This window comes from Anarrhichthys ocellatus, unplaced genomic scaffold, assembly GCF_004355925.1.
Source record: "Anarrhichthys ocellatus isolate YVR2014 unplaced genomic scaffold, GSC_Weel_1.0 scaffold1, whole genome shotgun sequence".
Taxonomy (NCBI): domain Eukaryota; kingdom Metazoa; phylum Chordata; class Actinopteri; order Perciformes; family Anarhichadidae; genus Anarrhichthys; species Anarrhichthys ocellatus.
In genome coordinates this window covers 14,316,730-14,344,625 of record NW_022280031.1, presented here as the reverse complement: position 1 = coordinate 14,344,625, position 27,896 = coordinate 14,316,730, and the positions used below count along the sequence as shown (strand labels likewise).

The following is a 27,896-nucleotide window of genomic DNA, read 5'->3' as shown; positions in this document are numbered from 1 at the left end:
TGCAGATCTCACACTCTCATGCAAACTTTCTGATTAGAGGGGGAACATCACAAAATGTGGTGCAATGCTGACTCAGACAGACATAATACGCATTTCTAGAGATATTTCATATTTGCAGTACTGGCCTCAAACACACAAAAAGGACAAGACTGTGGCACAAACAAAAACACGCACACATCCAGTGGTGAGGAATTAAATGGTAATCGGAGGGTATAGAATACAAAATGCGTTAAAGTTTGTCATTAAGCAATGCTAAAATTGAGTAAAAATATTGTTAGAACTTAAAGCGTCTCCCTGCAGCTGTAAGGAGATTCATACAATTGTTTAACTTGTTTTGGTTTTAAGGCCCGTGGGAACATTTATCAGCTTTTACTGTTTATTGCACTTATTCAAACTTGTCATAATATATTTCTGTTATCGCACTACATGTTTGACATTGTACTTTTCAAAGCTCACAAAAGGCAGAATAGAACCCAAATGCATAACTCAGCAGGCAAAGGTAGAAGTGCAAAAAGGATACAAAATCCAGACAGGCAACAAAGTGACTAAAATGGGCCACACAGAGGCTGAATCTAAATAACCAGGCTTGGTCCCACTACAGGATCAGGATAAAATAAACTAACAGTCTCTCAGAACACTGGAGAGCTATGGCACCCGGCTCAAAGACAATCTGGCAGAGAACAAAGGAAGTGAACCAGTATATATGCACGAGGGAGCTGATGAGGGAACGACAACCAGGTGAGGGGAGCAGAGCAGGTGAGGTGATGATATTGGCAGAAGGCTGGCTGGAGGGAGTGGCTGGGTCTGAAACGACAGCAGAGTTAGAACAATGATAAACAAATGACAAGACAGAATGAATAAACACCCAAATCATCACATGACTAAAGTAACTAGTATGGCAAGCAAATGAATGTACTGGAGAGAGTTGAGGAATAGGCCGATGCAACTAAGAAAGTTTAGAGTATTTTCATATCTTGTATGATAGGAAAATACTCTAAACGTTGTACTTAAACCTAAGTTAGTTGTCTGTAGGTTCATCACTAAGAGTAACTTTCACATCATACCATTGTTTTCACATTGTAATTTACAGTGTTATTATAAAAAATATAATCATTCATTATTATAGCCACTTTAATTAGAGTATTTAAATTAATACGCTGAGTTACTTTTCATTGCCAAAGAAATCCACCAAAATCCATGCAATCCATTCCACTGGCAACACTTTGATTTACTGTGCCGGACAATTTTATTCAGTGTATGTCGATGTGCATATTTGATCAGCATATAACCATATCCAGATTTCTGAGCCCCATCACCCCAGTTTACACCAAGCCCTTTCCAAGAGGCTAAAATCCCATCCAATCAACCCAAACCAGCCTAATAGCTTCACACATGCACCCTGCTGCCACTGATTAATGTGCTATGATAATGTGATTAGTGGGAGAAATTGGGCTCTCTATCACATCATCAGTTCCCTGTAAGATAAAGGGCGTAGAGCGAAAAGAAAATTCCATCAAAGTAAGCAAAGAGGCACAATAGCTGAGAACTTCCATTACCAAGTGTGACAATTATACGGATGGGCCAAATATGTGCTCTCTCGCCTCCCATTGTGTTCCAGTGTTATCACCCTGTGCACCCCTAGGCACAAATTAGTGACATGGGTGTCCAAAAAGATGGATTTATCATCTTCATTTTGCTATGTACGCAGAAGAAATACAATACAAGACTCAAGGAAAAGGACTCACACAAAGACCGCCATAATTGAGCTCTGCCTTGGGCTGCTGGGACCAGACTATTGTCCCACTGGATGCTATTCTCTGTGACTCACTCCTACATTGATGGTCAAACAAAGCACATCGTAGACGTTTAGGTTAGCAAAAATAACTGGTGGGACAGGGAATGGCTAAATGTTTAACGCAGTGGATATTTCTGGATGCTGTTTGGCTTGATACTCAACTCTCATACATAGCTGCTACCAGCTGTGTTTGTTAGGAGGAGGAATATTGAGAGGAATATTGATGGCAGTTTATTTTGAAGAACACTATATGTGCTGTTGGAGCCAACGATTTAACTGCATTACTACTAATGAAAATAATTAGCGTTAGCATTAGGGGAAAGGTTGAAATTTCCTTTACCCCGAAGATGAATGTAATGAGTTAAACACTGGCAGGCCGAGTCTGAGGAGAATCTACATTTTCTTTAAGTTGACCTATTCATTATCCTGTGGCCTTCTTTTTACTGCGCTCTCCATTGATAACTATAACTTCATCTGACATTCTGTTTCATAATAATGATAATAAGCAGGATCTTCTTTTTTTTTTCTGCCTCCATGAAAAGACATCAGCCGAAGTCGAGGTGGTCCAAGAACAGAACTCTGTAAACAGCCTCTGCTTTGAGCGAGGTATCACTAATTCAATATGTTGCGAACGCTGTGATGTATTATGCGAGCACTTTTCTCAATATTTATTTGCTTAGGAAATATTTACCGTAGATGTTGTTTTTATTCTGCATCCCTTTTCGTTCCACTCCTTCAGCCTCCACATATACACAGGCCGGCACTGCTCAGGTCAGCCTTGGTCTGGTAGCATTACCCACTGAACGCCTGCACTACAACGACTGATTAACCTTCCAAGCATACTTATTCCAACCTTGGACAAGGACATGTGCTTATATTTATACTTTGACAGTAGCAGGGTTGTGACACTGCAGTGAACTCCACTTTATTAGGTTCATCTTGATCGTACTAAGTCGAAGCTCCTTTTGCCTTCTGAATGATTCAAAACCTGGACTCAAGGAGGTCCTAGAAACCTGCCACAGGGATTTCCAGTCCATTTCAAAGTGATGATCTCACTGTGTCCCAAACGGGGGATCCGTAGACGAACAAAAAACAATTCTCTTTTCAATGTTCCTCAAAGTGATTTCTTCTTTGAAGGACAGCTGTGATGCCTCTTTGAATATTACATGAAGACCCCAATGGAGAGGAGAAGACTCTAATCGAGATCAGATTCAATAAATGTTTTGCTTGGGTCAATGAATTCTTCAAATAATACGCAATTTTACGAAAACCTCATGTGGACTTTGTCTTGCATATTGCTTGCAGTACATCTTAATAGACATGGAGTTTTGGGCAGTGAGCAGACACAGCTTTTTCGCCTTCTTGTACTAGAAACCATTTTTAGATACATTATCACAGCTTGGTTTGGAACTCTAGTCCATACAACTAAAATACAAGATCTGCAGGTTGTGGTAGTCAGTGTGCCAACCCCATCATGACATTTTTGAGAACATGATGATCAGACTGGCTCAGAAAAATCCCCTTAAAACCATTTCCACCTAAGACACGAGAGGCTCTGCATAGAAAGCATGTCAGGTCACCAACTTCAAGTCGAAGCACATGTAAATATCGATGGTAATACTCACAATCGTGTATTGATCTTATCGTCTTATATTCTCTTGCTCTTGTAAATCCTAGGGTCACTAGCAGTGTCTTTACTGAAGTATGGCATCCTCATGTTAGCACAGAGCAGCCATCTATTTGAAATATGATTCATAAATAACAAACTAGCTGAATAAAAGGTAAATCTCTGTCAGCACTATCAGTTTTCTCCATATTGTTAGATCATCTTCTTATGCAGTTTTTAATAAAGTAAGTTATTACAACATCTGTTGCTGATGTCATGCAGGTGAAGGTGATGAAAATCTTCAATTACTTGAATTCCATCATTTCAAATTGTAGTTCAAAGGTGCATTGTAAAGCATGTAGCCACATGCTCCAAAGAAATTGGGGTCTGCAATTCATCTCTACTACTGGGTCCATACAATCTATTACAGTCAACAAACCCCCGGCGCTGGGGTTTGTGCTGGCTGATAGTGAGTTACTACAACCGCTAACTGCAGGTCTATCTTCCGGAGCCGCCGCCCACCCTCCTATCGGTGAAGTATTTTCCATTCTGCGGGAAGGCAATCTTCTGGTCTGAAAAGAGACGCCGATGTGGTAAGGCTTTAAATTGCATTTTTACTGATAGCGAGTAGGGGGCGACTCCTCTAGCTGTGAAAAGATGTCTGGTTGTATGAAAAAGTTATCCTACTTCTCATTTGCTTTATTGACATGACATTGCAAACATGTTTTTATGGTCTCCGTTTGCTAGTTTACAGTCTTCCTCAATACAGCATGATGTTCATTTCTAAAATGATGCTCCCATTTAGAGTAAAATAGACAATAAAGCTGGTTTCGGCTTAAGGAGCGGCTACCTTGGGATTGACAGGTCGCTACCACTGGGTTGTACACTCTGGGTGTCATCAGTGTTTTTGCCTTATATCTTGAACCCTTTCACATCGTGTTTTCAGCTCATGAAAGTTAATTGTCGTTCGGTTGATATTAGCTCCACTCTGTCGTGTCACGTCTGGTTGGGAAAAGCCAAGTGCCGACGGCAAAAAAATGAACTGAAGGCTTCAAAACGGCAGTTCACAAACTAATTGGTGATGTCAGTATATTATGTGGAAACTATGAATACCGAAATTTGTGCCAATACATCCAGAAGATGTTGAGTTATTTCACAGGATAAATAAAAACTCTACTGATGGAGCTAGAGGAAAGGTCAGGGAATCATCACAGTCATTATGCCTCATCCTCTGGGGACAGTGGATATCTCTACCAAATATCATAGTGATCCATTCGGTGGTAGTCGTCAAACTAAAGAAAAAGTAAAGGTCAGCGCTTCAACCTCAGTCATTATTTTATTTCAACTCATCTTTCTCTAGCTTAGTGTGCTGTCATGTTGTCAGAATGCTTTATATAATACACTATGAGACTCTATAGGAATACTTTTCTGTTGTTGGTGCAACCAAAACATTCAGATTAATCCTAGCCAGTATGGATTTATCAGTCATTTCTGTTTTCAAGGAACCCCAAGACCACTTTAATGAACAGTTCCCACTTCAGTGATTTAATACACTCTGCACCCCAGCATAGAGGTGTGAATGGACCTGAAGGACTCACTTCTCTGCTGTCCTGTTGACAATTTACTACTAGGGACAACTGAGAAGCCTGCCACAGCTTCATAGAGATTAATGGAGGCAGGAAATCATTAATCCCCTCCTTCCATTTTCGATCAGTACATAGCTGAAAGTCCCACACCAAGTGTTAAGAAGTATAGGGGGCAATCCAATCATATTTTCAATTATTTTGATTTGCAATGAAAAAGAATAGATGAGTTGAAAATTGCTGAAGGAGCCCCGCACATTTTTCCCAAAGTATGATGTATACTCACAGGCGCTTGTAAAATAAATTAATGACCACAAGGAAGATATAATTTCTTCCTTTTTTTTTCCTTTTCTTCCTTTTTTTTTTCCAAACAAAAAAGTTTGTTTGGAATTTTTTGAGATAGAAACACCTTTCACACTCGTTTTTCCCTTCACGTTCTTAAAATCTATGCAAAGTCCCCCCAGATAAAAACCATCAGTAGTATGTCTTCACCTCACACTCTACCTCCTGGGCAAAATAAGTCATGCTTGATGCTGTGAAATCAATAGCTTTTAACATCACTATATTTCAAGCTCAGGTACTGGACCAATAGCAGCTTGACGGAGCGTCCTTTTTGCTGACAACATAACCTGGGGAGAAAAAAGTTAGATTTTTCTACTCCCTGTAAAAAAGAGAGAAAAGAAGATGGCTAAATTATTAATGGCTTGTATTACAGATACAGGCCAGAACTCTCAAGGGAGAGAAGTTTTTCTTCCTGATACAGAACTGACATCGGCCTCACAACAGTTTGCATTCTTCTCATCTGCTGCAGCTTGCGGGGCTCCATTCAGCAGAGTTAGACATGACTGCCAAGGCTGCTGATGGACGGCTCAAATCTACACTGGCAGGTTATAGGCAGCATAACTGCAACTCACTTGCATAGTGCTGTTGTTGCACAGATTCATAACAAACGGGTCAACACTAAAGGTCAAGAGGTGTTTTAGGAACAGTCAAAAGAGTATAATGTTGTACTTACCGATTCCAATCAGGTCAACACTTATATGCAAATCATGACTTTTCTTAAACAACTTCTGTTCTTTCAAACCATGTGTTATGTTAATGAAAAGCTATTTAACAGGGCAACAGTTCTTTGCAAATACTGGTGAGCATGTTTCAAATACCCGTTTCATAGGGTGTTCCACAGGGTTACTTACTTGGTCCACTGCTTTTTATTTATTAAATGCTTCCGCTTGACAATGCGATGTATATTTTCCCAGCTATGCAGACGACACTCAACTGTACATACAGTATTGCTAGTGCCTGATGAGCTCAACAGTTTAAATTGTTTAAATTGTAGAATGTAGAATATTGTCAAATGGCTGACAGCGTTACACTCCGCTAGCACCTGCCCGATCAGTACTTCGCATGTGTAACTCTCAACAGGGATGAGAAAGACGAGCTATGGCTCAGTCCTTAGCTACTTCCATCATTTGGATGGGCTTGACCAATGGCTGGGAGGCGGAGTTAAAGGAAATGTGAGGGCCCTTTGCCCTATACGGGCCCCTGGATGTTGGAAGATGAATTGTATACAGGTAAGTCAAACTTTTTTATCTTCATGTGCCACTGAGCAACTTTCAAAGGAATGAACGAGGCCCCACATCCAACGTTGTATCCAGTTCTCTTTATACATCCACAGTATGGATAGGGTATCAAGTGAAAATGTGTTGTGTTCCTGTGTAGCGTATATGAGCTGATAGATTATATGATAACGTGATATCGGATTGGTGCATAGACTCGCCTGATCCAGCATTTTAGGCATTTCTGGTACTGGTATTGGAACAACTCTAGTCGTTGCTGCTGAATGAGACAAAATTCTAAGAAGTCTTAAAACTCTGACGGAGCCAAGCCAACTGTCTCTCCCTTTATACTCAAAGCCACTGCCTGTTTGTTTATTACATCTTTATATAATTTGATGTGAAGCACTTTTAGAAGCATTATGAGAGGGGCTTCGAAATTAAAATCTATGCAAAGTGCAACAATTAAATGTGAAAATAGTGCTCGAAACTGTAAATATGATGCTACTGAAAGGAACAGCCATGACCACATACTTAGACATACATTAACCTTGTTAAGTGTAATTTATGGTGTGTAGTCATGGTCTCAGGAAAACCTCTCAGCACACAGGAAGTAATGCATTGAAATATAGCAGGACATGCTGAGAGCAGGGAGAGCTGAATGCAACCAATTATAGTTGAACATTGAACAAAAACTATTTTCCTCTTCATTTCTACCTCGAACAGCCACTACAAAAAAAATGAAGGCCCAAAGGCTGTGCAGTCTAATTATGTTGAATGATTTCTGTGACTCTCTCGTATATTCGGTCAGTTGTTTGAGGCCGAAAGTGCAACGTTGCAAGATTTAACAGTAATGTCACCATGGCACTTTGCTGCACAGGATGCTGTATGGATTCAGTATGAATTGTAAAAGAAAAGAGACTCTGACAGTATTCAGGCTGGGTTTCTACATGAGGTTAATACCACAAGGGCAAAATAAGCTGAATGTGTAAAAAATAAATATGATGTCTTGCTTCACTGGTTCCACATAGGGTTTTTCACAGGACTTCTTTTATGCCAGATCCTATGCTGGAACAGAATCCAAGAGCTCCTAGTTTGGCCCCAGTACTTATTTGTGAGGGTCTGCCATCATCACTTAGCAATGGAAATAATTAGCCTATCGCTTTCAAAAAAAGACTTGTTCAGATGGCCAATCTCACAGATTGCTTTCCCTCTTTCCAAACTTGACACAACACTCGAGCACTGGTTATTCATGTTCCCTCTAATGAGGCTGCCATATAAAACATGCAGTATACAGACATAAACCGCGCACGCTCCCCGCACCAAGATGAACCAGCATCAACTGTCTCATCTCTGTATTGGTTTGAAGTCCACACAAACAGCCACAATGGAAGATGGGAAGGGGAAAAAGAATGTTAACGTGTATGAGACACATTACAAAAGTCCTATGGTGTGGGACCAGACGGTGAACCCAGCACAGGAGAAAAGCTGTAAAGCTTGAGGTGGTCACACAGCTAACAGCAGCACCCTTGACAGGTTCAGCACTTTTTATAGCCCGGATAATACAACAGGGAACAAGAGAAAGGGAGAGAGAGAGAAGGGGGGGGATCATGACTGCCTTGATTCTGTGGATCCTGTGGGGTCTGCTCTGCAATATGTGGCCTCACACACTCACACACACATTTTGACAACGTAAGCTGGGCTCACTCTCTCTGTATCAAAGGCCCCACCATGCGGGGATTAACTTTTGTTTTTGGCTGCATGAAAAAAGAGAAAACTTTAGGATGTTTATTTCCCTCTGGTTTTATTTGACTCCGGTTTTGTTGTGGGGGGAAGTGTGCTCGCTGTGTGTGACGTCTGTTTAGAGCACCGGGAGTTGCTTCTGTATGTTGGTGAGACGTTTGTTTGGTGTATTTGTTTGACTGACATACTGTTTGTTTGTCTACGCTGGCTGTTTTTTCAACTTATTTCACTGAAAATGCAGTCATTTGCTCCTTTGCCAAACGGCTGAAGTCAGAATATATGAAAGAGGGCAATAAAAGAGGAAAACACGCCTGCTTTGTCTGTTTGTGCTGTTCTTGCTTGCTTTTAATATCTTATGTGGCATCCAGAGGGCTTATTGGTTGGTTCTCAGAGATGGGGGGGGGGGGGAGACCTGGGTCATTCATGTTGCTATGCTACAGCAAAAATGATGCACACATAAAGAATGCTGCATCCATGTTGCTGGGACCATCTTCAGGAGCTGATCAGAGGCAACGCAGAGGACTTCTAACAGAATGCTGACCTCTAGTGGAGAATGCAACAAAAGCCGTAGCAGCTCTGAGGCAAAATATTCATGTGTAAAAATCAACCGCAAATGGCAGGGTTTACATGAATTCTCATATTTACTTGAAGTCCACAGCATGAGAACAAATCTATAAACAAATAAATATTTTAATTTATAACACTATCTCAAAGACATTGTGTCAGAAATGCAAGGAACGGTCAGATTGCCTTCAGGACATCACGGTCGTCATTGTGCCCGACAGAAGTGTGATCCAAAATATACAGAACAATCACTGCATTGCAAAAAGATTAAAAGCAAATGTGCGCATGTCATACCTAAACGTATAAACACATGGGCTCTGCTGCTGTAACAGTACACTATGTTGTAGGTAGTAAAAGAAAGCTAATGTGCCAATGAATTACATGAATGTGACACCTTTCCTCAGCACCTGTAGCTAACACTGTAAGACTTGAGCATGGAAGAAATTAATGTATAAGGTCTACATAAATACCAGCTAAGCAAACAAAAACAAACTCCTGTTGTGTGTGAACAGTTCGGTTCAGCACGACCAAGATTTGGTTATCTATTCAGCCCTAGGCTGTGCCTTTAGTTACACAATACTTTGCTGTTTGAAAACCTTAACTTCAGTTAATGTGAACAAACTCTTAAAGCAGATTTAACAATCCAGTGTAATGCATTTCAAATTCTAATGGACATGAAACAAGTTGTTCTAGCTAACAATCTAGTGCTACAAAACTGATTAGTTGTACCATCAGTGACATCTGTTAGCAGTGAAAAATAACATAGTTAAATGTCTATGAAATACTTTTAAGACCGGAAGCTCAAACTTTTGCAGCTATTGTTGCAAAAGTGACAGGCCTCCAATATGACTGCCCGAGGGTGTGCTATATGCCAGCTAAAAGCATCTTGCACCTGTAAATGCCCAGTAATGAACCAGCACCTCTGTTTCAGATGCTTGGGGGTAAGAAACACGGTCGCGACCTGGCCGAGGTTTTTTGTGCTCTTGCCGTTAGCACCAATACCATTTAAAAGTCGAGAGAGGAGTGGATCAGGAAGAGATTGAGCCTGAGTCTTCAACATCTGTGGAGTCGTTTTCGTCAGCAGACTCTGTGAGGGCAGGGTAGGGCCGTGGCTGGTCCAGGTTGACGTAGGTGACATTCAGACTGATGTAGTGCTCTCCCTCCAGGCCGGACAGGATGGTGGAGACAGCCAACACCAACGTAGCAAAGCTGGGCCTCAACTCTGGATCAGGGTCCCAGCACTGGAGGATAATGCTATACCTGGAAAAAACACGGACAGAGTTTGAGTCCAAGCAAGGGGGGAATAGCCGACTCAGTCCACTTTATTATCAGTTAGCATTAAAATAATTGATAATTATGTTCACATTTAGTTATCATTGTTACAAAATTCTGAAATTCCAGACCCTTTATCAACACATTTTTTGTGTCCTTCCAGCAGCCTAACGTATCCTCATACGTTTAGTACATTTTCGTAAGAAAAAGTTACTCCTCATTTTTCGTGCGTTTTCCTACAAAGGTCCAGCAACACTCGTTACATGCATACAGTCTTTCATAAATAAACTTCCATCTTAACAGGAAACAACTTACTTAGGTTTAGGCAACGAAAGTACTTGGTATGTTTAGGGAAAAGATTGTGGTTTGGCTTTTGGATTTAAATAACTACGGAAGTGCCATCTTTATACTTCCTGGTTCATGCTTACGTGGATTATATGCAAATTGATTTAGTGGGATAACTACAAATTTCAGAAGTAGGAAGATGGCCCCGGCCAAAAAAAATTGTCTGGCACTGACAACTCCCCGTAAAATATCAAATTGATGTTTTACACTTGATTTGTACGGATTAAACAAATAATGTATAACGTGTTAACTAGTGAGCTGTAGAGGATCTGGAAGGTGTATTTTGTTAACTTTGTGCAGAGCCACGTTAGCTCCCCTCGTTTACAGTCTTTGTGCTAAGCTAAGCTGTTAGCTGTAGCTTCATATTTAGTGTACAGTCATGAAAGTGGTATCAATCTTCTCATCTAACTTTCGTCAAGAAAGCAAAAAACACATTTCCCAAACTTTCTAACTATCCCTTTAATATCCTATAATGGTCCTCTACATGTGTTCCTTGGTAAGACTTTTCCACGAGCGCTTTGTTCCATGAGGACAGAATAGTTGATTTATTCTCCATCAATCTTTAAGTCGTTGTGCAAAAGCCTACAGTCCAAGGGATGTATCATTAAAACAGCAAAAACAAAACCGGATCCCCATACATACGATATATGGATCCAAAAAGTATGGGACATCTATCAAATGGAGCGAATCACATATTCATTAAGGCTCCAAAAGCACATCTTTACTAAACGATGGGGTCCTGTCATAGCGTTATTAATACAATGAGGGTTATTACTATATGTTGCTCGATCTGGTTGAACTGATACCTGTTAACTCTCTCTACACACACACACATTATACACCATCCTCTCTGACAAGCATATATAGCACCTACAATACTACATTCAGGAGTGGACAATTGTTATTTCTTCATCCCTTGTTTTTATTTTTATTTTTTATTTTTTCATGGATGCATGTAATCAATTATTATTTTCCCCTTCTTTTTCTCTTGGAGTGAGCACCATCTGATGTTTGTTGTTCCTTCTGTGCGTTGTACACTGTACCTGAATACCATGTGCACCAAGACTACATACAGCTGAAAAATGGACAAAGAAAGTAACTGTCTGAAAATGCATGTTGTTATGTTGTTGAAAACTAAATAAAAAGTGAGTTCAAAAAAAAAAAAACAACAGCAAAAACACTTTAGCTTTTCGCTGTAAAATCAGACCACTTTGTGTGTGTGTGTGTGTGTGTGTGTGTGTGTGTGTGTGTGTGTGTGTGTGTTTATGTGGTTTTGTGAAGGAAGAAGAGGTGTGTTGTAGACATACACATTAACTTCCAAACTGCATTGTTTAACTGTGTTGGAATACCAAGTAGTGGACAATTTACGGGATTCACACTACTGAGTGACCATACGAACAACTTGTTTTTACTACTTGGACTTTGTTCTTCCGTCTTGTAGTTGTAAATCTGTGTTAGTTTTATTGCAGTATTCGTACCAATGCAGTCCTCAATTATGTGAAGTTTTACAATGGACTTGTGCAAAATAATTACTTAGACTATTTAAACAAAGTGTGCAACATAATGCTATTACTCCCACTACTTACAAAGGGTCAGGGCAGTACTGAGGCTGGGGAAGCCTCCTGCCCTTCAGTAAGTAATGTGTTATGTCATAAGGGTCCACCTCTGGGTAGGGGCTCGCTCCTCTGGTCAGCATCTCCCACATCAGCACGCCAAAGGACCACTGCATCAGGAGAGGTAAGGGTTACACACGATTACCAGTACACTTGCACACGTGTTGAGAAAAGCATAAAAGCACAACAACTTCAAAGATGCTAATTGGAGCGATTTGTGTCTCACTCTATGAGATGAGCAAGAACAACAGTACAGCCTTAAACACAGACAAGGAGGTTGGCCAATGTTGAGTCGAAACTACGACGGTGGAAGTGGAATAAATTTGTGAAACACTAATGTGTCCTATTATTGTAGTGTATGCAATTGTACAGTACTGTCCTGTAAAGCAATACAGAATAATTAGTGCATAACACAACCAAAAGGCAATCAAGAAAAATGCTGGAGCCGCCATGTCTACACGTGACTCTACATCATTACAGATATCTACTGTTTGTGACCATTGATTATAATAAGGTAGATCTTAATTTGCTCACCACATCGGACTTGGAGGTGAATTTCTGTGTCTGCAGACTCTCGATGGCCATCCACTTGACGGGCAGCTTAGCCTTCCTGTGGTCCTGAACACTATAGTACTCCTTATCAAACACATCTCTGGCCATGCCAAAGTCTGCCACCTTGACTGTATACGACTCGTCCAGCCTAAAGACAGAAAAGGCAACATTACAGTTTTGTTGAATTGTGAACGAGCTTGTACACTACTTGTACACACTACTACACGAAATCCAAGAGAAATTCCGGCCTCACGGCGGTGAATAAACTGCTGATTTCTCTGCACATCTCGGTGACTCACATGCAATTGCGTGCCGCGAGATCTCGGTGCACAAACTTCTTCTGAGCCAAATACTCCATCCCCTTGGTAACCTGTAGCCCGAAGCCAATCAGATCCTTGACGGTGGGGTTCTGAACAAATCCCACAAACACATGACGAAAACACAGATTTTAAACAGTTGGAGAAACATCGTTTGAAAACAGATGACTGTACATAAATCAGATGATTAATTTGCACTGTTTTAATGTCAGTGTCACACCCTCTTCTCGCAGCGTATGAAGTGGCGCAGGTCACCATGTTTCATGTACGGTAGCACCACTAGAGGGAGCCCCTCCTGTGGCAGGAGGATGCCCAGCAGAGACAGCACATTAATGTGGTGGAAACCCTTCATTATGATACCTTCCTTCAGAAACTGCTCCACCTCCTCGACATCTGTTATTCCTGATGATACACACACACACACACACACACACACATATTATGGACTCAGATCTAAAGGACGAAAGCCACTGGAATCACAATGATGAGAAGCTGCTTTTAAAAGGTACACTTTCTAGTGCTTCCCTAAAGCAAATATATAGATGTTACTCACTGTTCAAAGACTTGACAGCACAGTGGATTTCTCTGTTGTTGTGATCTTTGAAGTAGCCATGATAGACAGTGCCAAAATGACCTACGGGGGGGAGATACAGAGTGACACAGGAATTATATTTCCAAGTAGGACAAAGCTCATAAAAGGCTCCATAACAAGTATTTTTATTTCACATAGAGGCAGTGGGGCTCCTCACCCTTCCCTATGATCCGGTGGTGTTGCACAATGAGCATCTCAGCGGGAATGAGAACATCCTTCACCTCCTCTAGCAGCTCTGGCCTGAAACTGGAGATGGAGATCTTCTCTGTAGGCATGAGGGGAGTCAGGGTAGAATCTATGCTGCCAGCAGCGTAGCTCCGGTAGGGGAACACCACCGGCCCCCCCAGCGGGGTGGGAGTACTCAGGGTTGCTACGTGTAAAAGTCCAGAGAGAGGGGTTTATTATTATTGAGAGTTATGAAGGCGTGTGTGTCAGAAGCAAACTAGCTTTCCAATATTACAGCGCAGTATGATACAAGTACTCAGCTAGACTGTCACCTCTCCTGTAGTCCCCAACGGGCGACAGCTCCACATTATTTGTACCGGAGTAGCTAACACTGTGGGCCAAACGGCTCTCCACCATGGAGGCTGAAAAACATTTCACAAGACCTTTTAATCATCAACCCAAGGACATGTACATCCCATGCAACACCAGGGATGTTCTGGTTGAAAGACTTATGTAATTCATCCCAAATTCCCGCCCACAGCTGGTTCCACTTGCACAAACAGGTCTGACCAAGGTCCACCTAACAGAGAGGAGCCCACCTTTCTTTTTCTTCCTCAAGTGTTTCATAACAACGAAGGCCAGCACCGCCCCGGCCACCAGAGCCGCCAGGATCCCCAGGACAATGCCCACCATGTAGTGGTTGCTGACCTTCACCACCGTACCGACGTTGTGGACCTGCCCGTTGATGGAGATCTAAAGAACAGAGTTCATCATACACAGTGATTACTATTCTACAAAGCATGGTTTAAGAGTTCTACTGACATTGAGCGCTACAGTAACATAAACAGTTTGCATGTAGACATGCCAAAGTGTCAGAATTTCCTAGGTTTATGCCTTGAAAATAATAAAATGTGCAATTTATTTTGCAAAATGTCCTAATTATCTTTACTACAAACATGTGGAGTATTTATTTTTTGCATTATTTGCCGATCCCATCTGATGGCTGCTTGTACAAGCCAGTCAGTAAATCATGATCTAAACCTCCGGCCTGATTTACCTTTACCGGCAGGCCCTCGCCGGGGATGGTCATGTTCTTGGGGATCCTGCAGGTGATCTCATTATCCAGCACTTTAGCATCACAATCAACTCCTGCCACCGTCATAATGATAGTCATACAGGAGCTCACCAGATTCAGCTTTTGATGCTGTGTACAGGGGGGGTCACATCAAGACATGAGACAAATGAATATGACAAATCCACATATATTTTGTCATTAAATCAAAGGTGAATACCCTCAGAGCAATCTCTTACATGTAGTGACACTTCGTCAAACCCGGGGTACAAATTCAGCACGTGTCCCTCTGTTTCAAAAGGAATGGGCTCGCCATAGGGGTGGTAGGAGAACTCTTTCTTCCAAAGTCCCAACGCTCCGTCCATGTCAAAAGAAAGCTCTCCTTCCTCGGTCTCATCCCTGGGGAACGCAGGAGAGATACACTCCATCCTCGTGGGAAAGGACTTACCTATGCACTCCTGAAACAAGACGTGTGATCACACGTTACTGGAAGGCCCACACAGTAAAATATCATGAAAATGACCTTGGAGGGGAATCAAGAAATTCTAAAAACTGGAGACTGACTTAACAGAATTAGGCTTTTGAATGAATCTACTGTACATTACGATGAACACCGTACCCTTGTCACAGGTTTCAAGTGACTCTCATTGGGTTTAAAGCGGATGATGGTGCGGTAAACAGAATCCAGGTTCTCCCCCCAGATGACAATCTTCGACCCCCTGCGATTCAGACAAACATGAGATATGTTTACATTTTCATAATATCAGGGGAGATAAGATTGATTCCGGTTGCAGCTTGAATTTGCGATACGATAAAGATAAAGAAAGAAAGATGAGAAAAGGTGGAGGTCTCACTGGCTGACCTGTCAAAGCTACAGTCAGGCAGGACGGCTGTAATCGTCGGGTTTTCCTTGTAGTAAAACACCTTTGTGGTGAGGACGGGAGACTTGTCGATGAAAACACTCAGGGGGACGTCCCTCACCTCTGAGATGGGCTGGGACAGACAGATGATGGAGGACACATTGCCTTTGGGCTCTGTGACTCTGTAGGGAGACAGAGGTATGAGAATTACTTGCCGTAACAGCTAAACTGTAGAGGATCAAAAAGTTTTCAAAGCTTTTTCCATGTTGCATGTTCAATACGATAACATAGTCTTTGGATGCCATAGCCTGTGGTTTCCCAACCCATAATTATTCTACACACAATTTGAGGGTAGTGTGATGAAAACAGATCGGGAGAGATGTGTTTCCAGACCTCTTTATAGGACAGGGCATGTCGTTGAGAGTGACTTTCCTGGTCCTCCCAGCATCCAAGTGCGGCCCAGTCACTGTGATGAGTGTGCCCCCAACACGAGGCCCATAGTTGGGCTGGATTTCTGAGATGTTGGGAATCTGGAGGGACATAAGCGGTTCCCTAGATTAAATAGCATTTCAAATAATTTACAGCTTGTATGTTGTAATGAGGATTTCAGTAGATGATAGCAGCAAAGGTTACCACAAATGTGAATCCTGGCATTTCTGCCTTCCCGTCAATAGAGTAGCGTCCCTCCACCTTGCCCTCATGCACCTCCACTGTAATGTTAACTGGTTTGGACAGCTCAGTGGACCCAGAGCGAATCTTACACACCAAGCTGAAGAGCAGCACCACAAAACACATGCGTGAGTGACAGTAACTGCAGCACCAGTGACAAATTAATTTCAGGGTAAATTCAAATTGTTGGACTTTAAACTCTGTCAGGACACTAAAGTTGTTAAATGTGTTAGTTTTCCTGCTAAAATACAGCGTTCAAGTTAAAGCAATCCACTCTTACTTACTTTATAGAATACATTTGTTATTTAAAAAATTTCAACAAAGTTCACAATATTGCCATCAGCCTCAGCTGTGCTTTGTGTTTTGTGCTAATTAACCAATGTTAGCATCAGCATGTTAACATTATTACTGTGAAAAGTTAGCATGCTGACTTAAGCGTCTTAGTGCAGCCTGACAGAGCCGCTAGCGTGGCTGTAGACTCGTAGTGGTTAACTACACCTATTGGTTGTGCAGCCTTGTGTCACACACAGATATTTCAACACATCAGCAACATCAGTAAGCATCATAGGGCACATATCAAGTTTTGTCAGTCCCTCAAAGTCTAGACTAATCTTTCGTCACAAACAGTAGCCTCAATAGACCAGATCCCAGTGCAGAAAGGTCTGTTAGTGCTTTCTCAATTTCTCAGAAGGCGTCTGGAAAAAAAAATACTAGCCTTTAATTTTTACAAAATCTTAAGGGTACACTTTCCACAATGGATTGGACTTTGAACCAGAAGAGGGCCTGCATGGATACTCACTGTGTGTTATTGCTTTTGACCGGAAGCACAGTGCACGCAGTCTGTCCCAGTCGGATCTGGTGGGTTCTGGAGGTGATAGCGGGTTTTATGGGAGACTGGAACTCCCATCCGCACACCGTTAGCTCTGTTTGACCATCAGGAGGAGCAGTTCGTGGAAAGAACTGCGTCAATAAAGCAGAATACACAGTGTCACCTTGATATTAAATGTTTACATTAGTTGCACGAAGAGACGTATGTATCCTGGATTACAGAACAAACCTCACCCCAGTGATCCCCGGCGGGCAGGACTCGTTCCTCCAGCGACTGTGACACTCGCTCTCCCAGGAGCACACTCCGGAGCACCAGCCACAGGCCATGAACTTCGGAGCTGTCAGGCACGTGGCACAAGTCAGGAAGTGTTGACAGCCCGGCCCTCTCTGGGGCACCTGGATCATCTGAAACAGAGAGATTTAAAGGTCACATATTCAATCTCATGGCCTTGTACTCCTTTATTATTAATGTGGCTATTACTATAACATGTAAACTGATACTGGGCCTCGTTCAGCAGACAGCTCTTGGTGCTAAGTCCAACAGACTACTCTAATCCAAATAATACATGTGATTAGTGATCCAGCACCAGCTTCTGATATTACTGCAAACTGTAAAGTCACATCAAGTTTATTGATTTGCTTTAGGCTTTAGCCCGTTGTTCATTCTCAGGGTTACAGTGGTTGCAACGTATCCCAGCATGCACTGGGCAGAGGGCAGTAAAACAACATAGGGCCAATGACAGTCCCAACTCATTTGGTATTGTAATGTAACCTGAGCTGCGTGTTTGGTCTGTGGGAGTAAATTTGACCCTGAGAGCCTGCTGATCAGATGACAGTAATATCCACAGAGCCATTGTACACATTTACATTGATATAAATGAAAGTGTTTCGCTCTCATTTCATGGGAGTGCTCTTGTACCTTGTCTCCAACCACAAAGAGAAGATACTCTGTTGAGTAAACAGCGGCGATGGACGAGACCCTCTGGTTCTCTACCAAAGAGTAATTGGCAAAGATAATAGGGCTGGATCTTGTTAATACAAGCTGTCAACACAGACACAACGTATGATCATTAGTAATGGACCGTATACAATAGTCAAAATGAGGACAAATACCCCAAATGGCCGTGTACCTGCAGCAGGCGTCCAGTCGAGGTGCCAATATGGGCTACGGTCTTGTTCTCTATGATTGTGACCAGCAAAGATGTGAGGAGGACATCTGTCATCTGCCTGTTGAAGAGGTCCACTCTGTAGTAGGGCTTCGACATCATGGTAGGATGGTCTCTGCATGTGGCATTGTTCTCCATGCTCTAGTACCAAGGAAACAGGCAGCAGAGGAAATGAAAATGAGCCAATGGGGAAGAAAGTGAGCATTATCAGACATGTTTGAACTAGGCTGACATCAGGGTCTACTTGATGTCAGCTGCATGCTCAGATGTCATGGAGATGGACTGGACCTTGAGTTGGATTTTTTATTTTTCGTCCAAATTAGCTTGACAGCTTAGAGTGTGTATACATTTGTGCGCTTCGAAGAGTTCCACGTTCTCAGACGATAATGTTTCTTCTTTTAAAAGCGTGCAGATGTAGTGAGACAGGCCCAGCTGTTTGCTTGCAAGGAGGACGAGCTACGAGCTGCACTGGTCACCAGGGAAATCACCAGTCCCCGGCACACCAGAAGCACAAGGTGAATCTGTCGTTATAATATCATCATTTTGTTTAAGAGGCCATGATAAGTGATTATGTGCTGCGCTACTGACAGCAGGATTGCCTTGTAGCTACAGACAGGCAGCAGGGCGGATCACTGTTTGATTAGAGGGAGTCGTCGGGTAAACACTGGTTAATATCATCGGGGCATGATATAACAACAAAGAAATTACACTTTCTAATTGTGTTCTTGTCATATAAAAGGGAAAAGAGGTAATTGGGAAATAATCATTTTTCAAATTAAGTGGATGCGAAAAAATATTAGGAGACATGCATCCTCCATGCTCTTGTCTGATGATGTGGGTCTTGGAAAAAACACAAACAGCAATGGTATTGGCTGAAGTCATTGACCTACGAAGCCCAGAGGAGCATAAAACCTTGATTATAATTCGGTTTTCTGAACCCTAAACCACACATTCCATGACAATGACATAGAGAAAAAGTGTGATATGTTATACATATGTTATAACCAAACTAAAACACATTTTCATATTTCAGGGAGAGCCCAGAAGCTGAAAGTGGCATTTGATCAACAGAATCACATGCTCATACTGAATAATTTATTATTCTAGATTATTAAATGTAATCATCCTCCAAAGTCTAAATGTTTCGATGGCACACTGAAAAGCAGAGAAGCATGGTATTTGTGAGTCACAGATGATGTCGTTGACACAAAATGTGTTTTGATCTGCAGAGAAATGGAAGAACCAGGATTTCAGAATGTTCGACAATCCCGCTGGCATGTCACTTACAAAAACAGCAAAACAGAAGAGGGCTCAGGAGAAAAGTTCACTAGTTCCTTTGAATCCAATCCAAAGTTAATTTTTCAGATTTTCAACAACTGAAGTCACCGAACAGTATTGCTTCTGAGTCACAACTCTGTGGTTTTCTTACCACAAGTTCTACGATTCCATATCCAAACTATGAAATCACTGCTGCAATAACAACAACTCAGTTCTGGGAATTTCAACTTAATTCTCAAACTGGCTGTTACATTGGGAATAGGAAGTTCTTCCCCATCCGCCAACAAAAAATAACTTAACATTACAAAAAATAACATTATGGGAAATATGCAAGTTTTCCCAAGAGTATTAACACAAGAAACACTGCAGTCCTAATCTAAGACGTTTAAAAGTATACATCCAAATGTTCACGATGACCTTAACAGGCTACTGAATACACACTGACATGAGATCAAATCTTATTTAAATAGGGTTTTTTGATACCCTCTTCCTGTCTGGCCTGAGAAATTCACTCAACTAACGCAGCCCTCAAACCTCACTCCCATCTGGCCTCTCTCCAATTTTCATTCCAACAGACTTCTTCCATCCAAAAAGCAATTTGTTTCCCTGATTTCTTGGATTTAACAGTGAGTGCTCCCTGAATGATGATGCGATTGGTTCTGGTTGCATTCATCTGTCGGCTGGGATGCAAATGACCTTAATGGTATATAGGAATCCCAAAAAGTTTTCTTTTCATGGGCATGTAATCTAGTAGATCTGACAGATGATGAAGAGGATTAGTCCAACCAAAAAGGAAATCAAAAAGGCCATAAAACCACAGAGATTCAGTTATATTGCCATGTGTCAGCTATTAGCTATTGTCATCACTTTCAAAACCTCCCCACCATGACACTGTGTCAATGAAGTGACAATTCCACTTTTGGGGAAATACGCTTTTGGCTTTCTTTCTTTCTTGCTGAGAGTCAAATGAGAAGATTGATCCCACTCTCACAGCCAGAGAGTGGTATCAATCTGCTCATTTACCTCTCGGTGATAAAGCAGTAAATGTTTTTCCCAGAATGTCGAATTATTTCTTGAAGAGGAAAAGTTAAATGATGTTTGCATTTGTTGTAAGGTATGAATAATCTCTTAAATGCACATTTAATTCCCGTTTCTGATGACAATGGTTTCACTTTAAGCTTGCACAATAATCTGCAGATATATTTAACTTGAATTGAAACAGTGAGTCACACGATGAACACATGCAGCTGGGGCGAGCTCTGTGCTACGATGAAAATGAAAGTTTTCTTTAGTCATGTTTGTTAGTCATTGTGTCTGCCAGTAATGTGACTAAAGTATTGCTTTGGTTTGGGGTTTACATAATTTCCTCATATATTTACATAATAATCAGTAGAAAAAACACATGATGAAGGTTGAGTTCATGATGAGTCATCATTTTTTACCCAAAACCATTTTATCTGAGGAACTTATAAGTACACTACTGAGTTGATATTACTATTTGCATATCATCTGTCCTTGTTCATGTGCAAACGAGCTGCCATGGAGGCTTTTCTCCACTCTCAATGCGTAATTTCCCTGAGTCAGTGTTGGAATGTATGCCGAGAGGAACCTGCATATTCCTCAGGTTCATTTGATTGACATTTATATGAGCCGTGAACTACCTCAGTTGTGTTTAATCTTTCTGCTCACACAGGTTTTCTGTAGATGGACTTTAATTCCCAGACTTGCCTGAACCTTTAAGAAGGAGGAGTGTACTTCCCCTATTATTATTTATTTATACAGTTAAATGTTAGAGGGACAGAGCATATTATCAATAGAGAGTTCTTTTAATTTTGTAACTGCAGTTTCTGCGCAGGTGTAATGACAGCAACAAAAGACACATTAAATACACACGTCAAACACTTGATTGTCTTTTAACCGTGATTTTAAATAGGTGTTGGCAGACTGAGAGGGGAGGAGACAAGCCCCACAGACAAGACAAGCGTCTTTAAATTTAATAAGAATGTCCCAGCTCGGTCAATCGTGAGGCAGTAACAATGGTGATGGCTGTTTGGCTACCTGTCAAGTACCTTGACAGCCTGGTGCTGTACTGACTGTGCAGGTTTGAATGTTGAACAGGAGGTGTGTGCCGAGTCAAACAACATAAGTTTTTGTTTTTTTCTGCTGTAATGTTAGCCAGTTCCAAAGAAGGGAATGTTTACTTGTTTTTTAACTTCACTAACAATATATACAGTATGTGTGATTATGCCTCTTGAGGGGATACATTTGGTTCGTTTCTGTACAACTGTACAATTGAGTACCATTTATCCATTAATGCTACCTGTGGCTCTAATTCCAGAGATCCTCCCCTGATTGGCTACAAACAGCCGGTGAGATGTTATGAAAAGGTTTTTAGAAGACAGCAAACTGGTTGGTTTGTGTTTTTATCACTCTTCAGGAAAACGTAGGAAGGCCTGTGTTTTGTGTACTGTGAAGGTTATTTTCTCACCAAGTTTCTCCTTTTTGTGGCTGATCTGAGTCCATTTTTTATCTGAAAAATAAACGCCTTCTTGCTTTTCCACTCACAACAGCAGCCATCCTCAAGTACAACACAAGCCAATATGTAGGCACATGTTAAGAGAGAAAACATAGTTTGTAGCTCTACACCCACGTGGTGAGATTTTCCAAACAGGCCCTGTCAAGAAACCTGCACCCTGAGTCAGATAAATATGGATAAATAGTTATCCATATGAATGGGTGTGTTCGGGAAGATACCTTAACTGTTTTTCTGGGAATTCTATAAAAAAAAAAAGAGTTGCTGGAAACCCATGGATCATCTCATCCATGTTATGGAATAATGCAATGTGTTAGTGGACTGACGGCCTCACCTCATGTGGACAGCTCTCACAGGGCTGGAAGTGGCAGAGCCCTCTGGAGAGCTGCTCTGGTCCAGACTCGCAGCAGTCATCCACCCCATCCACGATGGCTTTGTTCACGTTGTCAATCGGGAAGGCGCACAGGGCCGAGTCGTGCTCCGTCACCCCGTTGTCATCAGTGACGGCAAAAACCCCGTAGAGGATGTCATCCTCCTCCTCGGCCCCCAACTCCTCTGCCAGCTCCCTGCCCGCCTTGCCAAAGTGGGCCGCCTGGACCACGTTGTACACCACGTCCTTGTAGGGCTCGCTGGCTACGTTCCTCCTCCGGCGCTTCGGTTCAAACCGACACTCCAGGATCACTTCACGGTACCTCTTCATCTCCCATTCATTCCGTGGGAGACGGCCCAAGTGAGTCTGAAACGAAGAGGAGTCCTGATCGGGGCTCTCTCTCTGAACTGAGAGGAAGTAAACAAACTCCTGAGTGAAAAAGCTGTAGACATATTCAATATGGTATTTCCGCCGCAAGCCCGGAAGGACAGTCAGGCCACGCACGTCGCTGTAGAAGCCGTCTTCTGTGGCCAGTGGTCGACGCACTGATATAGACTTCCTTGCGTAACGCTGGGTCACGCTGTCGTTGACAGTGGTGGCAACAAAGAAGTAGACGGTCTGTCCCTCTTCGACCATTGTGACTTTGGTACCAAGAGGGCTAGCCAAACAGTCGGGACAGTAGGCAGCGGAGTTCGAATCCTTTTTGAACAAACACTTCGAAAGGGAAGGCAACTGTCCATTTGAGTTTAGTTGGTGGAAATAGCATACACCATACTGAGAACTTCCACAAGAGTATAAAGACATGAAGAGAGTATCCAACAGCAAGACCTGATTGTTCGTGTCCTCCGGGAAGTTGGGATCCTTGCCAATGTCGCACAGATCGCACAAGTGACACTCGGGGCTTCCCACCGGCCCAGTGCGGAGCTCCCACGCCTTCTCCAAGCTTCTGTTGACAGCTTCGATCACATTCTGAGAGGCAACATACACCTCCTGGTAGAGCGAGTTGTTGACTATGTTCTGGATGGTGCCCCGGGCCTGGAAGAAGGGCATGGTGTAAACCACAGAGAAGTTGACAGGGCTGGGGGCAAGTGAGGGACAGTTGGCCAGGGCAAAGGCCAGCAGAGTCTGGACACAGACACATGTCCCCCACTGTGTGGTCCAGTGGACCATCTCAGCACAGACAACGTGGGGTTACCTCCAGGTCAGATGTCGGGACAAAAGCATCCTGAACACCAGCCGCTGATATCTGAAGGAAGAAAGTAGAATGGGTCAATAAATCATTAAGGGGAGACAGTACAGTTAAATAGGGTAAACTATTGAACTAATTGATATCACCATGAAGCTTCCACAGTTAATTAAATTAAGGGAATCAATTTCTCTGTCACAGCTTTCTAATTTTATGTTTAAATATGCTAATTGGCTTTATCTTATTGTGCTAGTTTGCATTTCCAGAACAGAAATCTAAATTTTGGATGAAGCAAGGTTCAAAATTCTTGTTTCATTCAAGGTTTTTACAGAGGGAATTTGGGATATCATTTTAACAAGATCTTTTATTAGAGTTGTCATATACATATACACATACATGAAATTTAACTTCTGCATTTAACCCATCCCTAGCTTATTGGGAGCAGTGGGCAGCTGAGAAGCACCCGGGGTTCAGTGTCGTGCTCAGAGACACTTCGGCACAGGACATGTAGCAGCCAAGGATCGAACTGCTGACCTTGCGTTTGCCGGGCAACCCTCTTTACCCACTGAGCCACGGCTACCCCCCCAGTGCTTTTTATCACTCCATAAATCAGAAAATACGGTCAAAAGCCATAAAAAAAAATTGCCATGTTTTTACGAATAGAATGTTCTATAAATGATATCTGAACAAAACTCTCTTCAAAAAAAAACTTCAGAATATAGATAGGAATGAAATTTGAAAGTTTGGTGTATGTATCTGCTACTTAGGTAAAGATTTCTGGCTCAGCAAATGACAAAAACTCAACAGGCCTTTAAAGATATGTATTGTAAAATTATATACGTTTTGCACAGACAAAACACACAGGTGAATGGTGTTTAATAATGTGCATGTGCAATGTGCAAGTGTAGTCAAATAAAGACCGTAATGTGTATTTTGAATGATTCATTTCCACTAGTCTGTAATAAAAATCACTCTGCCTAATTATGTTCTGCACTGAACCTGGACAGATCCGAGGTGATAAATATCCTCATCTTGGTTGAGCCAGATGATGATAAAAGTGCATGTGGTCATAAAGATAAAAGCTTCCTCTGACTCACTGTTTACATAATGAAACAGAGAGCTGTGTTGTTGGTGCTCAGCATAGTAGACAGTGGATAGAACTGTGACTTCCTGCACAAGTTATTCACATCTGTCTGGACATGTTTATTGTGGTTAATCCAACATCCCATCTGTTTCTCCCCCCCATTATGAGTCATGGTCTTACATTTAGGAGAACTGGTACACCAAGTAAACAAATCACTAAATCTATCAACAACAAAACTTGAGCATCTTCATCAGTCTCCAAACAACAAGCAACCGAGTGGAACCGCGTTTCAAACTGCGAGCTTTGTCTTCATTCTGGACAGACGTTGCTGGGTGGATCATTAACTCGACACATCGGGCTAAGGCTGTGTCGAAGAACCCCGGCCTCCACTTTGCATTCCTGTCACAACCGCTACGTGCCTTTCAGGGGGAAAGATGTGCACGGTCTGATGGTCATAAGGACGGCATACGCCTTTTTAAGCCCCGGGTGAAGAAGAAACGGCTCATCTGCTCGTGCCAGAGAATTTGAATGAACTCTGATTATTTTATTTAGCGGCACAGAAAACTCCATTTTCACCAAAACTCTATCAAGAAAAACGTCACTTATTGTTGCTATAAGGAGTCGTACGGAAAAGTTCCAAGTAAAGTGCGTTGTCTTCGCATCAATAATTCATGGTATCCCACTAAAGTGGTGTTACACTTTAACATTGGCAGCTCCATGTGAAACTGAGGTTAAGGTGAGAGGACATGGGCACACATAGTAATGGCACTGATTGACTTTCTTCATGTTCATGGTTAATAAAGCAAATGGTTGAAATTGAGTTTCCATTCATTGTACTGTTGTGCTATTTACAGGCCGGTTTTTGCTGAAGGCTGCGTCAGTGTATTCCCTTACAGGTGAATTAAAAGATGCAGGATTCTGATTTATAATGTTTGTGTGTTAAATTAACTCTATCTTCAATTTTCTGTCTTTTTATCTTAGCGTCAAAATGAATATATAAATATAAATTTTCCAAATATACAAGTTGCCCTTTTACCGTCACTTACTTATGGCCTGTGAGGCTACAGTGAGATGGGTGGCAGACATTGGCGTTGGCTGCGGTACGCAACAGCTTTATCGGATCAGTGCCTTGCTCACGGGCACTTTGGCGGCAGTTAATGAGAGCATATCTCTGTGATTGATAACTGCACAGACATCCATGGGGAGTTGAGGAGGCAATCTGCTGTGCAAACAATCAATGGGGAAACACCCATGGTAGCCCAGGGACACGTGTATTGATTCAGCGGTAGAAAATGCCGAAACCCACCAGTGTGGAGCGACACACAGCCCTGTATTTACTTTATTTTAAAACATATAAGGATGATTTCTATAACTTTATAACCTTATTCTTCAAAAATGATTCATCCAAGTGGTCAAGTCGACATCAAATCAATTCGGAAAATTTCACAGAAGCTGCACCATTTGTAGCCTGCCTTTGTCCTTTTTATCCATTTTATTGACTTATCTCCATGTCGATGCTGATTTCTTATCCTAACAGTGTCTGTCTTAAATTCAGTGAAATCGTGCCAGTGCATTCTGGCTCCATTCCACATGTATTTGACTACAACTGCTGCACTAAACAAGGAAACACCTTGCTCTGTGATCTTTATGAATGGTTATAGTCGGGCACTGTGGTCTTTTACAAAAACTGTACTGAGAATAAATCCAATTACAAGGGTAAATTGTAATATTTCATGATGTCACTTTAAAATTAGACATGGAATAGCAAATGAAAGCCTTCTATTATCCGTGCTCAGCTCAGTACACCTTCTTCACTCACCATCACACAAGCACAACATGCCACATTTTCAGCCCCTAAGCCTATATTACAGTTAAAACTCGTATTTCTAAACACTAAGATTGGTTTAAATGTAAGCGGCGTACAGTTACACCTTTAAAAAGACTTTAACACGCTGTATGACATGTTATAATATCATTGTTGGTGTGCTATGATATCTGAACAAGCGCCTACTGGAATATTTAGCAGTGTCAGGTGACTAGTTTGAAATAAATGTCTCTGGTACGTGTGAATGTACCAAAAGAAAAGCTCACCTGTGCAGGTAAGTTACTGTCCTCTTACTGCCAGCTTTGCTCCTTGTCTGACTCTAAGAAGCAGCGCAGGGACGACTTCTTTTTTTTTGTCGCTGAGGTAGATTCAAGATCCCACCTTTAGAATCTAACGGCTGTCCGTCCTCGCGAAGCGCTGGAACACGTCAACTGCGTCGGTTTCGGATTTATCTTCAACACGCAGCTTGAGTCGGTCCTCTTTGCCTCAGACGGGGCTTCAGCTCGCTCCTCCCCTCCTCTGACAGTCAGCAGCAGCAAACCCAATTAACCCTCATTGAACAGTGACGTACATGTGCCGTCAATTAATGTATTGTTTACAACTAATTTGCCTTTTCAATGTTGTTGTTTTCTAACTTGCAACCAATTAAGGATTACCTACTGTAGATGTAACCCCTGATTCACAGCACGAGACATCAGAGCGACATGGAGTGGTTTTATTATGCTCCAAGTGTATGTTCCTTTGGTGTTTAGGCAACAGACCAGCATGTATTATGTTGGTCTCCTGAAATATGATGGTAGGATGGTACCATCATATAGAAATATATATATATATATATATATATAAAGAATATATAAGAATATGCTCTTATATATAAGAGCATATGAGAGAGCATAAAGTAGGGTTTATAAAACAAGGTAATACTGATACTAATATTGTCAGTGGTTAAACTAAGTTAATTTATTCAAGTACTACCAAAGTAGCTTTGACTTTGAGTATTTGAATTGTATTCTTCTTTATACTTCTACTAAATGTGCTCCACCTCCGCCACCTGTAACATTGACATGCTACTCATGTGCTAAAGCATCAGGAATAATATTCCAATAATATAATAGAACTCTGAAAGGGACCATAAGTAGCTACTATTACTTTGCTGCTAATACTTTTGTACTTTTACTTCAGTGAAGTCTTGCATGAACGACTTGTATTTTTGCAGAGCGATATTATGTTTACCTACTTTACAGATATAAATACTTCTTCCATCACTAACTAATATGCCCAATATTAACAGAAAGAAAATCACAAAAGTCACGCAAGACACATGA

The 27,896-nt window shown here is 41.7% G+C and overlaps 1 protein-coding gene across 3 annotated transcripts; it reads right to left on the bottom strand.

Moving 5' to 3' along the window:
• Window positions 1-726: 726 nt before the first annotated feature.
• On the bottom strand, window positions 727-27,007 carry mst1rb (macrophage stimulating 1 receptor b). 3 transcript variants are annotated; one of them, XM_031853911.1, is made up of 22 exons: window positions 26,838-27,007; window positions 22,441-23,722; window positions 18,260-18,436; window positions 18,049-18,171; window positions 17,364-17,534; window positions 17,101-17,261; window positions 16,266-16,401; window positions 16,026-16,162; window positions 15,635-15,814; window positions 15,392-15,491; window positions 15,012-15,230; window positions 14,758-14,904; window positions 14,300-14,453; window positions 14,033-14,122; window positions 13,693-13,905; window positions 13,497-13,577; window positions 13,164-13,345; window positions 12,926-13,035; window positions 12,609-12,774; window positions 12,048-12,184; window positions 9,847-10,104; window positions 727-804 (listed from the first exon to the last, which is right to left on the bottom strand). In XM_031853911.1, the coding sequence occupies exons 2-21, from the start codon at window positions 23,644-23,646 to the stop codon at window positions 9,873-9,875; spliced, it is 4,122 nt and encodes a 1,373-aa protein (XP_031709771.1). In that variant the 5' UTR covers window positions 23,647-23,722; window positions 26,838-27,007; the 3' UTR covers window positions 727-804; window positions 9,847-9,872. The 3 variants fall into 3 exon arrangements, with proteins under 3 accessions (XP_031709771.1, XP_031709763.1, XP_031709779.1); XM_031853903.1 differs by lacking the exon at window positions 727-804 and having other exon boundaries at window positions 8,716-10,104; XM_031853919.1 differs by lacking the exons at window positions 727-804; window positions 9,847-10,104; window positions 12,048-12,184 and having other exon boundaries at window positions 12,631-12,774; window positions 13,304-13,345.
• Window positions 27,008-27,896: the final 889 nt, after the last annotated feature.

Excerpts from the sequence above, each read along its gene's own strand:
- mst1rb (XM_031853911.1), bottom strand. The coding sequence starts at position 23,646 with ATGGTCCACTGGACCACACAGTGGGGGACATGTGTCTGTGTCCAGACT. Across the intron at positions 15,231-15,391 it reads ACTTGAAACCTGTGACAAGG|GAGTGCATAGGTAAGTCCTT; the intron begins GTACGGTGTTCA and ends GTCTTGTTTCAG. Across the intron at positions 14,454-14,757 it reads GCGAGGGCCTGCCGGTAAAG|ATCTCCATCAACGGGCAGGT; the intron begins GTAAATCAGGCC and ends TCTGTTCTTTAG.